A 12168-nucleotide genomic window follows, 5' to 3' on the forward strand; every position below is an offset into this window, starting at 1 on the left:
CTTGCAATGTCGAAGTAGGTGACCTATTGCGGATACGAACTGTAGTAGCCATGGCCGCAAGCCATAAGGAACAGCGAAGACCGATGTGCTCGATCTCATGGTCTTATTGGCACGCTTTACCTGAGATGGTGTGTTCGGATGGAACTATTCTTCCTGAATACCTTGATCCTTGCAAAACTCAAAAAAATAGGGTAGAATAAAACTTGTTGCTGTGATCAGCTTGAACACCGCGAACTTTGAAGGAGGTTTACTTCTTTGCAAACACCTTCCACTCTTACAAAAACGGGAGTACACCTCGCTCTTGTACTTCAAAAAATAGGACCACACATAATGACACTAGTTGTCAACAATCAGCATAAGGTACTTGGCCTTCCCAAGTGACGCTGTGCCCATAGGTTCTCAAAGGTCAGTGTAAACCAACTCAAGCAGTGTAGATGCCCTTCGAGTAGCAACCTGTGTATGAGGTTGCCCATGCTACTTGCCTCTCAAGCAGCTGGGCATAGTGTGTGAACAAGAAGGAAATCCATAAGTCCTTCAAACATCTACTCCGCGAAGCCCGCTGAATAGCCTCAAGATTCAAATGCCCACAACAAGCATACTAAAGCAGTCCATAGTCCAAGCTAGTGTGAAGATCACATATCAAGGTCTACGAGTGTGTAGAGTCTACCCTCTTGTCTAGCTGTCCAAAAAGTAGCTCTTAAAGATGCATCCTCCATCCGAACTACATCCTGGGTAAGGATGACTCAGATACCTAGTTGTGAAAGATTGTAAAAGGACAGAATGTTAAAGCCTAAATCTGGTACATACAGGACTTTGGCCGAAGAAGAGTGTCGACTAGGCAATAAGGTAATGGTTTCCACTCCATGCACGGGGATTGAAGAGTTGTCACCAATGGTGACAAATCCCGCTTTGGATCGGACACCTAAAGTCAAATCCTAGCATCAATTCATATGGGAAAAGGCCTCACTATCCACGAGCCAAGGCTTTTCCTCAGAAGAAGAAGCAAGAGCCATATACTTCACCTCAAATAAGTGTAGGAAGACATACTCAATGGCAGTGGGTGTAGCCTTTGAATCCTTGGACCCCTCCTTGGGTTTCAAATGGGGATATTGTTGCCAGCACTACTCCTTTGGATGGGCGCCCTTCCCACAGTGTGGACACTTGGGCTTCTTCTCATCCTTGGAATCATCCTTCTTGTTCTCCTATTGCTTAGCTATGGCTTCCCCTTCTTCTTCCTGTCCCTAGAACTTGTAGTAAAAGCCTTTGTGAAGCCGGATCCACTAGTCCCCACCTCTTTGAGATGCTCATCATGCTTCAAGACTGTTGGGTATTTGACTCACGCCTTGCTTACGCCTACGCTCATATGGGAGTGTCGGTGATCAGTAGGACACTGGGGCACTTTTTACTCTCGGTAGGAGAGGTTTTTTCCCCCAGACTTATGGTCTTATTGTCGTATGTACTTATATGCTTATGTTACACACATTTGGGCACTTAGTGTGTGTCGGGTGTGAACACTCCCCTACAACCCTAAGGTTTAAGGGTTGTACTTTGTACTTTCAGATTACACTCATTCAGTCTATTCTCTTGGGTGTCGTGCTTCAACTCTGTCTCTCACTCTCACACTGTCTACTGAATCTCTGCTGTACCTTGATCCTCTGTTCTCACATTTGGTATCAGAGCGGTCCTCAGTCAGCAGCCAGCAGCCCCCGCCAGTTTTGCCCCCGAGTCGCCAGCACCAGACCTGCCCAGCCCTGCCGTCGCCTGTCGTCCACGTCAGCGTCGTCTGTCATTCTCGTCAGTCAAGTCTGACATCAGTCCGCCCGTCCTGCCCCAGCAGCTGCGTCGCCTGTCGTCCACGTCAGCAGCCCTTGGTTTGACCACGAGCAGCCCTTTGTCAGACGCCTGCCCGCCAGACGACCTACCATACGCAGCCCGCCTGCCCGCCGTTTTAAAACGATCACGTCAGCAGCTCGCGACTGATCAACACGCCAGACGACCTGCTCATCTGACGACCACGTCAGCCTGTCCTGCGCCAAACTGCCCGCCGATCAGCACACGCCAGTCTGCTCCACGTTAGGTAAAATTTTCAACAAATTGTTTTAATTTCAGTCCAGAACACAGTTCTGGAAGCGGAGGTTCACACGCGGCAAGCACAGAACAAGTGGGGGGATAAATTTCATGCAAATTTCTGGACTGGATCGTTAAAAATTTTGGGGCTTTTGTGTATTTGGAGGACAGTTGCATTTGAACTGCTAATACAATCACAGAAAGACTGTTTTTGACAGAAATTTTGACAAAAATTTTGGGGATTTTGAGATAACAGTGATGCAGTGCACTGTTTGCACCTTGGGAAGCGTGCATTAAAAGACAGTTTTCTGACAGAGTACGCCCTTGCACATTAATTGCAGAAACGTGTTTGCTGCAATTTCTGGAAATTTGCAGATTTCCAGTTCATACTGCTTTGACATTGCTCATTTTGTCTTTGGAAATTTGTCATCATGGCAAATCAGGGAGGTGATGTTTTTACGTATGTATCCAAGGAAGACAGACTGGACGGAAACAACTATTCCCTTTGGTCATTCATGATGAAAAATGTATTAGTGGCCAAGAATTTATGGGATTATGTCAGTGGAGAGGAAACTCGACCGGGAGTTGTAGCTCCCGCTACTCCTCCTCCCCATGGCGCACGTGGACAACGGGGACCACAGCCCGCTCCACCTCAGCCACTTCCTCCAAGAACTGCAGCTCAAAAAGCTTGGGATACCCGTGATGCACAGGCCTTGTCGCTGATTGCTCTGGCAGTTCAGCGGTCCATCATACCTCACATCCGTTCGGCATCTTCTTCACGAGATGCATGGTTGACTTTGGAGCATATGTTTGCAGGAAAGAATGAGACTCGGATCTCTTTCTTGAAGAAAGAGTTGGAAACTCTGAAGATGCATGAAGGTGATTCTATGCAGGATCACTTAAACAAGATTCAGGACTTGAGAGAGCAGCTCATGAATGTAGATGAGTATTTTTCGGATGCACAGTTGATATCCACCACCTTGAATTCCTTACCTCCTTCGTACTTGTCTTTTCATACTGCATTGAACCTCACCATGAGGATTGCTGAGCACCCACTCACTTTTATTCAGCTGGTTAGCTTGCTTCTAGAGGAGGAGCAAACACGGAAAAATAGTGGTGTGGATGCTATAGTCTCTGAGCAGGCTTTTATGGCAAGACAGAAAGGCAAGAACAGCAAGGTGAAAAATGCTCCACAGAGTTCTGGCACTTCAAGCACATCGCAGAATCAGTCACAAGGGGGGACGCAACCAAAGAAAGGAAAATGTCATTATTGTAAGAAGCCCGGCCACTATATCACTGAGTGCAGAAAGCGCATTGCCAAAGAGAAGAAGAAGGAGTCAGGAATGTCTGTTTCTACTACTCCTTCCACTGCTAGTGAGTCCGCGTCCTTTGTTGTGGACAGGGACTATTGTTTTTACACTTGCAGTTATGACATCTCTTGGGCCGATAGAGCACTTAGCTCCACAGAGGATGCTGATACTTGGTTCTTTGACAGTGGTGCTTCTAGACATATCACATCTCGCAGAGATTTGTTTGCTTTAGTTAGTGCACCTCCCGTTGGGAAATCAGTACAGTGTGCCAATAATGCATCATACCCTGTTCGTGGTATTGGGGAGATTCAGCTCACAGCCATTGATGGCTCTATTCTCCGCCTGCAGGATGCTTTGTTTGTGCCTGGAATAAAGAAGAATTTGCTTTCTATTTCTTCTTTGGCACGTTGTGGTATGCAGGTCACCTTTGATGATGACCATTGCATGGTTCGAGAAAAAGAATGCATGACTTTGGTCTTGACAGGATCTTTGTGTCATGGTTTATATGAGTTGGATGCTCTTTCAGTAGATCAGTCAGCATACTTGACATCCACTCTTACTCTTGCTATGATACAGGCGGAGTTATGACATGCTCGTTTAGGGCATGTAAACTTTGGCAGCTTGATGCTTTTACAGCGTACTCAGATGCCGGATGGCTTACCTCTCTTGGAGAGACCTCTTGAGCACTTATGCGAGGGATGCATTTTGGGGAAAATGCATCATTTCTCATTTCCTCGTGATGTTGCTTTCAGGGCAACAACCAGATTGCAGTTGGTGCATTCAGATGTTTGTGGGCTTATGCAGACCATGTCATTGGGTGGTTGTTATTATTTTGTGACATTCATTGATGACTTCACACGTTTTTACTGGGTCTATTGTTTGAAAATGAAGTCAGAAGTGTATGATGCATTTTTGGCTTTCAGTGCACTTGTTGAAAACCAATCTGGATGCCACATTAAGACTCTCCGTTCGGACCGAGGGGGGGAATACATGTCCTCTATGCTGAATTCTTTTTTGCAGCAGAAGGGCATAGTCCATCAGTATACTATAGCTTATACTCCATAGCAGAATGGGGTAGCAGAGAGGAAAAATCGGTCACTCATGGAGATGGCCAGATGTATGCTGAAGGCAAAGAGCTTGCCTCATAGTTTTTGGATGGAAGTAGTCATGTGTGCTTGCCATATTTTGAACAGATGCCCTACCAAAGCCTTGAAGACCACCACACCATTTGAGGCTTGGAACAGCCGTAAACCTTCGGTTGGTCACTTTCGTACCTTTGGGTGTCTTGCCTATGCCCATATTCCACAGGTACTTAGAAGAAAATTGGACAACAAGGCTGTTAAGTGCATTTTTATGGGATATAGCAATGAGAGCAAAGGCTACAGACTCTATGATCCTGTTACGAAGAAGGTTTTTGTCAGCAGGGATGTTGTTTTTGATGAAAAATCAGAATTATCCTTGGCTGGTTTGGACACATATCAGGCTGCCCGTGATGTTTTTGAAGGGCTGCTGCCCATTACTTTTGGTGATTCAGCTGGAGATTCACAAAATGAACCTAATGTTCAGCCAGCTGCTCCTATGGAAAGTGCAGAAATTCAGCCATTGGCTGATCGGAATATTCAGCATCATGCTGAAACAGAAATTCAGCAAGAGCTTGCACACAGCCAGGATGCTAGATAGCTACCTAGATGGTATTTGCAGACTATGCAAGATAGTCCTTTGGATGCACCCATGGCTGGTCGTACTAGACGGCAAACTCGCTTGCATGATTTAGCACATACCATGGAGTTTATTATGGCAGCAAGTACTTTTGATAATGAAGAGCCTGAATGTTATGAGGATGCACAACACAGTGTGCATTGGATGGCAGCCATGCAAGCTGAATTAGATTCTATTACTAAGAATCAAACTTGGGATTTGGTGTCCTTACCATTTGGGAAGAAAGCCATTAGAACGAAATGGGTCTACAAATTGAAAAGAAAAGCAGATGGATCCATTGATAAATACAAGGCACGGCTGGTAGCTAAAGGCTACGCACAGAAAAAGGGCATTGATTATGAGGAGACATTTGCTCCTACTTCCCGTATGATGACCATCAGGTCTATGATTGCTTTGGCTGCACATTATGGTTGGACAGTACATCAGCTAGATATCAAGACTGCATTTTTACATGGGGAACTTCAGGAGGAAGTTTATGTACAGCAGCCCATTGGTTTTGCAGTTGAAGGCTCAGAACATTTGGTATGCAAGCTCAAAAAGGCACTATATGGTTTAAAACAAGCTCCTAGAGCTTGGTATGAAAAGATAGATGCTTTCTTGCTTGGTCAGGGGTTTCTAAACAGCTCATCTGAGTCTACCCTTTACGTATGTAAAGAAGGGGGATCTATGCTGATTTTATGTCTTTATGTTGATGACCTTTTGCTCATTGGAACACATGCTGATCAGATTTCAGCATTCAAACAAAATTTGCAGCAAACTTTTGACATGTCCGACTTGGGAGTTTTGCATTACTACTTGGGCATCCAGTTCATACATACTGCTCGAGGTATTGGGTTATCACAGTCAATGTATATTGGGCAGCTTCTTGAGAAATTTGGCTTACAGGATTGCAAGCCAGTTAGTACTCCCATGGAACCTGGACTGAAACTGTCATTACATGATGACAGTGATTTGTTTGATATACATACATATGCTCCTGCAGTTGGATGTCTTATCTATCTATGCAATACTAGGCCGGACATACAGTTTGCAGTTTCAGCTTTGAGCAGGTATATGCATCAGCCACGTATGTCACATTGGCAAGCTGTCAAGCGTGTTTTTCGCTACTTGCAGGGTACTCGTTCTCTTGGGTTGCTTTATGCCAAGGGGGGACCACTGCATTTACATACTTACAGTGATTCTGATTGGGCTGGTGATTATGATACACGTCACTCTACTAGTGGCAATTGTTTCTTTCTTGGCACTTCTTGCATTTCTTGGCTTAGCAAGAAACAATCCACTGTTGCCACATCGTCATGTGAAGCTGAATACAAGGCAGCTTTCACTACCACAGTTGAATGCGTATGGCTTAGACGCTTGCTAGCTGATTTGGATGTATTTGTTAGTGAGCCTACTCCATTGTTCACTGACAGTCAGAGTGCCATTGCAGTGGCACGGAACCCAGTGTTTCATGCTCGCACGAAACACATTGAGATTCACTATCACTTTGTCAGAGAGAGGCTACATGCAGGTGATATCAGCCTTGTCTATTGTCCTACCACCAGTAATGTGGCAGACATCTTTACCAAAGCTCTTTCTCGTGACAAATTTGAAGCATTTCGCGATGCTTTAAATTTGATATCCTTTGGTGGCGGATGATCCTTATACTCTTGATCACTCTTCACTCCAGGGGGGTTTGTTGGGTATTTGACTCACGCCTTGCTTACGCCTACGCTCATATGGGAGTGTCGATGATCAGTAGGACACTGGGGCACTTTTTACTCTCGGTAGGAGAGGTTTTTTCCCCCAGACTTATGGTCTTATTGTCGTATGTACTTATGTGCTTATGTTACACACATTTGGGCACTTAGTGTGTATCGGGTGTGAACACCCCCCTACAACCCTAAGGTTTAAGGGTTGTACTTTGTACTTTCAGATTACACTCATTCAGTCTATTCTCTTGGGTGTCGTGCTTCAACTCTGTCTCTCACTCTCACACTGTCTACTGAATCTCTGTTGTACCTTGATCCTCTGTTCTCACAAAGACAAGTGATGAAACCTCTCCTTCCAAAGTAGTGTATCTCGGGTCCTTGAAGTCAGAAGGCTAGTGTAGAAGACATCATACTTTAGGAGATGGCAGCTAAGTCAAAATAATAATGGCCATATCCTCCGAAGATATCGTCCCCTCGAGGGACACAAGCTCGTCTTGCATATCCCCCTGTTTGTTGATGTGATCTTTCATAGAAGGAAAGTCATCAACACCGAGCATCCAAAGCTTCTTCTTCAAGGAGATCCTTTGGGGAAAGGTCTTCTGATGGTAAAGAGATACAAGTTTCTTCCACACCTCTGTTGCTATCATCAATCTGCGAACATGAACCAAGATAGAATATTGTAAACTCATAAAGAGAAAGGATCGGGCTCAAGAGTTGAGTTGATCCCAAAGGGTTGCACCATCCATCAATGACCCATGTGTGGGGTCTTCCACAGGCCGGGGAACAAGGAGAGAAATAAACTCCCAAAGGTCGAAGGTCTCGAGAATGCACTTCACCTTACATGACCATAGAGAATAGTTGGAACCATCCAACTTGTCTTCTTTGGGCAAAGAAGGAAGCATGGGTGCCATGTCAGGCATCTTTAGGCCGGTAGAACGAGCTTTATGAGAAAGAACTTGAACACAAAGAAAAGAAGACAACAAGAAGATGAAGGAAAAAAGGAATCTGCACTGGCTGAAATAAATGCTGAATACAAACAGGACTGATCTTCCCTGCATGCAGCATGAGGCGTCAGTGACGGCACAAGATCTGGCTGAAAATGATGACAGCAGCAGCAAGACCGGAGATGGAGTATGCCCGGAGTCGAAGGAGCAGCCTGCAAAAGATGATACCCAAAGTGTGGAGGGACCAGCTATAAATAGCTGAAATCCCCCAAATCTGGCCGACCTGCATAATTAGGCCATAAGTATGGCAGACTAGCTGAAATGAGCCATAGGACTGCAACAAATGCAGTTTGACTGCATTAAAAATTGCCATAAATAATGTCATGGCATGCCCGACATTGTGTGACTGGTAAAAGGTGGAAACCAACTGATGGACATAGAGACAGGGCCTACAACAGAAGAAACGCATGCTAAAATGCTAGAGATTCCATGTCTCCATCAAACTTTGACAGGAGCTTACAACCAAGAGATGAGAGACTGACAACACTAAAAGTGACAAGCTAACAAGTTCAAGGCATTAATCCTTTCAGTGTGAGAGTTAGATCTCGATATGCTTGAGTTTCGTTTAGAGCGCCCATTTGGGTCATACAAGTGGAAATTTGTGCCATCTTTCTTGTAACACATTGCTTGGGTCCACCACAAAATCTATGATGACTTTTAGTGGTGGCCAGCTCTAATGCACTTTTCTAGATATCTCGTAATTTCAAAGAAAATAATTCAATAAATAATTGACTATGCAAATTAATTAAAAGGAATAGTTCTTTTTCTTGTGTTGTGACAGGCGCAATCCTCTACGCAATGTTCCCCCATTCATAGCTGCTGTTTTTCTCTTCTCATGTTGATATGTCTCCATGTCCTAATGGGGTTCACAGTGTAGAAAGCATCAAACATTATAGTGCTGGATATTGAGACTGCCTAGATGGAGACCACCATGCTAATATTTGATAGGTTACTCTGTAGAGAAGAGCTCAGAGAGTAGAAAGCATATTTAATAGAGCACAGCTAATCTGTGACCCTTCTGGCCCCCTACCCTGTATATGATACTTTATATCCTATTGTACCCATTATGCTCTTATAGTATGCTAGATAGGGACTAGACATGGGATGCATTTGACTAGCATTAATGTCATTTCAGTTTTTCCACAATACGAGCTACATGGACAACAATGTCATTTCAGTTTTTCCACAATACGAGCTACATGGACAACAATGTCTCATATAGTGCATTTGGCGTGCGCCACCCCACCCCACAACACCCCCACCCCAAACCAAAAAAAGAAAAAAGAAAAAAGAAAAAAAATCCCCTGAAAAAAAGAAAAAATCCCTGTGGCACCTTGGTGCAAAAAATACACCACCCAAATAAATAAACAAAGACTCTCTCTTGTAATCTGTAGAATTTGTTGTGTATATGGAAAGAAAAACTATGCTATTTTTACCTTTACTTCTGACGTTTTGTTCGACTGATACTGGATAATTCCTATCAATGTGCAATAATCATGACATTGTGGAAGCCAAGCTATAAGCTTTATCAGTAATTTGGTCGTTTTGTTGGCAGTTTTTGAGTTTCATTTTGTGCTCCCCCATTTTCAGTATTAATGCCAACCATTTATGGTCCTTTTTTGTTGGGGTTTCTTTTAGAGGGAAGACGAGCTTCTTTTAATCATGCTGATGTTCTTTATGTGACCAGGCTGTAGCACTGTTCTATGGACTCTTTCATTACAAACTCCAAGCATCTTCCAGTGGAGGTGCTAGTAATGTACATGCCTTCAATTTTACGACGTATGTTTCTTCTTTCATTATTTTAACCTCAGGATCCTTATGTTTGGACTGATGTTTAATCTCTTGATATTTCTGGTTGCTGATGAGTAGTTTGGACTGCATTAACTTGTTGACAGCGAGGAAAGCAGCTGGTGGCTCTTTCCTGGTGCTCTTTTCATTTGTAAAGTTGTACAAGCTCGAATGCTTGATCGGCATATTGCCAACTTAGAAGTTCAGAATCGCGCAGTTTATAGCAAAGATCCAGAAAAGTTTTGGAATTCCTAATCTTCTATGAGCATGCAGACAGTTCTGACCTTTTGCAAGAGGTGGTTGCACTCTGTATAAAGCTAAGACACGAGGATGATTTAGCTGATGAATTTCAAAAACCTAGCTCCCTTAAAGGGAGCAGGGAAGTAGTCATACACAAATTAATGTCGAATTGTTATACTCAGTAGGAAGAATGTAAAGTCCGTACAGATATGGCCATCCAGCCTATACATAGAAATTGTACCCTACTGATATCAGCTTGTAAAGTATCTCAAAGGGAGTACCAATGCTACAACTCCCCATCTATACGGGCTAGTGTTCATCTTAGGGGATTTATGAAGCTCACCCTTTCCATCTTGGTCACATTCTCTAGCAAGCTATGCCCAAGATCTTGTCATGATGTAATTATATAGAAGTACAAGACATTTTTAGGGTCTTGCCTCTCTCAGTATGTGTACATCTAGATTATATTCTTGAAACAGCTCGTCTGGCTGTTGTATTCTGTTCAATGTAACAGTGAATATCGATACGATTCCATTGCCTCAATGATTAAGAAACGCCCATCTTTCTGTTTGATAAGTCTCTTCATTTTCTAATTTATTTGTTAAATGTTTTTCTTCTGAAGTGGAGTATGATGTCATACAGTTGACAAATTTGGCTTCGCAGCTTTAAATGTTTCTCATTGTGTTTGAGATTGTTATGGTGCTCAATGTTAGATGAATTAGACTGTTCGTGCTGATCATAATCTGTATAGTATTCTACCCCTTCTGTGACACTGTTGTTAACATCCAAATTCTTGGTCACCTAGTGTTTTTTAGATAAAAAAGCTTTGTTGTTTTTTTTTTAAATGCATAATGTGGCATGATGATACTCTTTTGTGCATTCTCATGATTTGTAGTTGATTATTCCTTTTTTTTTCTTTTTTGAAAATGAATATTTGAGAGAAGGTCATGAGGGGGAATTTTGGGGTTTTGTGGGGTTTTTTTTCCATCTTTTTTTTTGTTTGCCGGGGTGTGTGGGTGAAACTGCCCCCCTTGACATAACCTACATAACATAACTCCGTATTATCTTATAAGCTGAAATGTAAAGAATTATACCTGCAGAGGACTAGAATTATTGGGTCATTTATCTCCTTGTCATTCCTATGGAGAATTTATGAAAAGCTTGCTTCCAATGTTGTGCATGCAGCAGCAGAGTGCTCTCATTCTGTGTGCTTGTGCCTGCTGCTTTAGAGGTGCATGATCTCTAGCTCAGAGGAGATGAGGTGCATTATCCATTGAGTTTTGGTCAGGAGGACGTCTCTGCATCTAAAAAGCTCTGATAAGCAGAGGGCCAGGCAACTCTGATTTGAAAAGGCAACTAACTGGAGCCAATGTGTCTTTCCTTAAAAGGCAGTAGAATTTCCCTTGGATCCAGTGTGCAGATGTGCTGTCTATATCTCTGGCTGACGTGGCCTGTAAAATCCTCTCGTTTCTTGATTACTCCAACTTGGATGATGAGTTCTGCCTCTTCCCCCCCCCCCCCCCCCCCCCCCCTTCCCAGAGATGGTGTGAAAGCACTTCCTGCTGGCTAGTAGCAGTGCTCTAATACTGGTTGAGAAAGCTTTACTTGTATGATAATTTGATAAAGTGGTCCTTATGGCATGTTTCGCAATCTCTCTGGAGGCACCCTGCATGTTTGAGTGCATGTTGAGTAGGTCTAAATGCTGATGCTCTCTCGTTTATAAGCACATCTTCAATGATCAAGAATCTGATAAGTTGATGAAGTGGCCCTTATGGGATCCTCTGCAGTATGCCTGCAGGCACCCTGAATGTTTGAGTGCATACAACAGTATCAAAGTGCTATGTCAGTAAATATGACTGCTTGTAAACGATTATTAAGCTTGGTTGCCCCTATAGTGAGATTCACGTACTTTAGAGGTCAAGTAGGAATCCAAGTGGAAACATCATCTGCTGCTAGTCATTTGGACATTGTGGGGGCTCTATCAAATGATAGCAGTCAAGAAAATTTTTAGAAAATGTAGCCGCAAGTGCAGGATGTGCTGCAGCACTAATGGGATTGTCTATATCTTCTCAAATAAAGCCCAAGTAAATGTCATCACCTTTATATTCTCTTGTACCAAAGCACTAATTGACTGTATGGATCATAACATTCTCTCAGTTCTTCTTTCTGACATAATTCTGAGTGCGCAGTAATCTTGTAGCTCTCAGAATTCTTGCAGTGCATGCATGTTGTCAAGTCCCTTGTGAGTCTCTTTAAAGTCCTGGCTAAATTTGACAGAGAGGACCGTAACATGTGTGTATATCATAAACTCCAAAAAGGCCCCTGGCTGGTTGTCCATCAATAACAAGA

At 43.3% G+C, this 12168-nt stretch overlaps 1 protein-coding gene across 2 annotated transcripts in view; it reads left to right on the top strand.

Moving 5' to 3' along the window:
• Nucleotides 1–10389, top strand: part of LOC148016610 (ephrin type-B receptor) — a 158817-nt gene extending 148428 nt beyond the window's left edge. The window contains exons 22-23 of one of the 2 annotated variants that reach the window (XR_015688087.1): nt 9479–9570; nt 9687–9703. Coding sequence is in view for 1 of the 2 variants with exons in the window: in XM_087664191.1 (XP_087520317.1) it covers nt 9479–9570; nt 9687–9834 (240 nt within the window). In the remaining variant the exon portion in view is untranslated. Of the gene's footprint in view, nt 1–9478; nt 9571–9686 lie in introns of both variants that reach the window. The other variant, XM_087664191.1, reaches the window with a different exon arrangement.
• The last annotated feature ends 1779 nt before the right edge of the window (nt 10390–12168 follow it).

This window comes from Lygodium microphyllum, chromosome 23 (assembly GCF_053477565.2).
Source record: "Lygodium microphyllum isolate KBCC chromosome 23, Lygodium_microphyllum_v1.1.10, whole genome shotgun sequence".
Classification (NCBI taxonomy): Eukaryota; Viridiplantae; Streptophyta; class Polypodiopsida; order Schizaeales; family Lygodiaceae; genus Lygodium; species Lygodium microphyllum.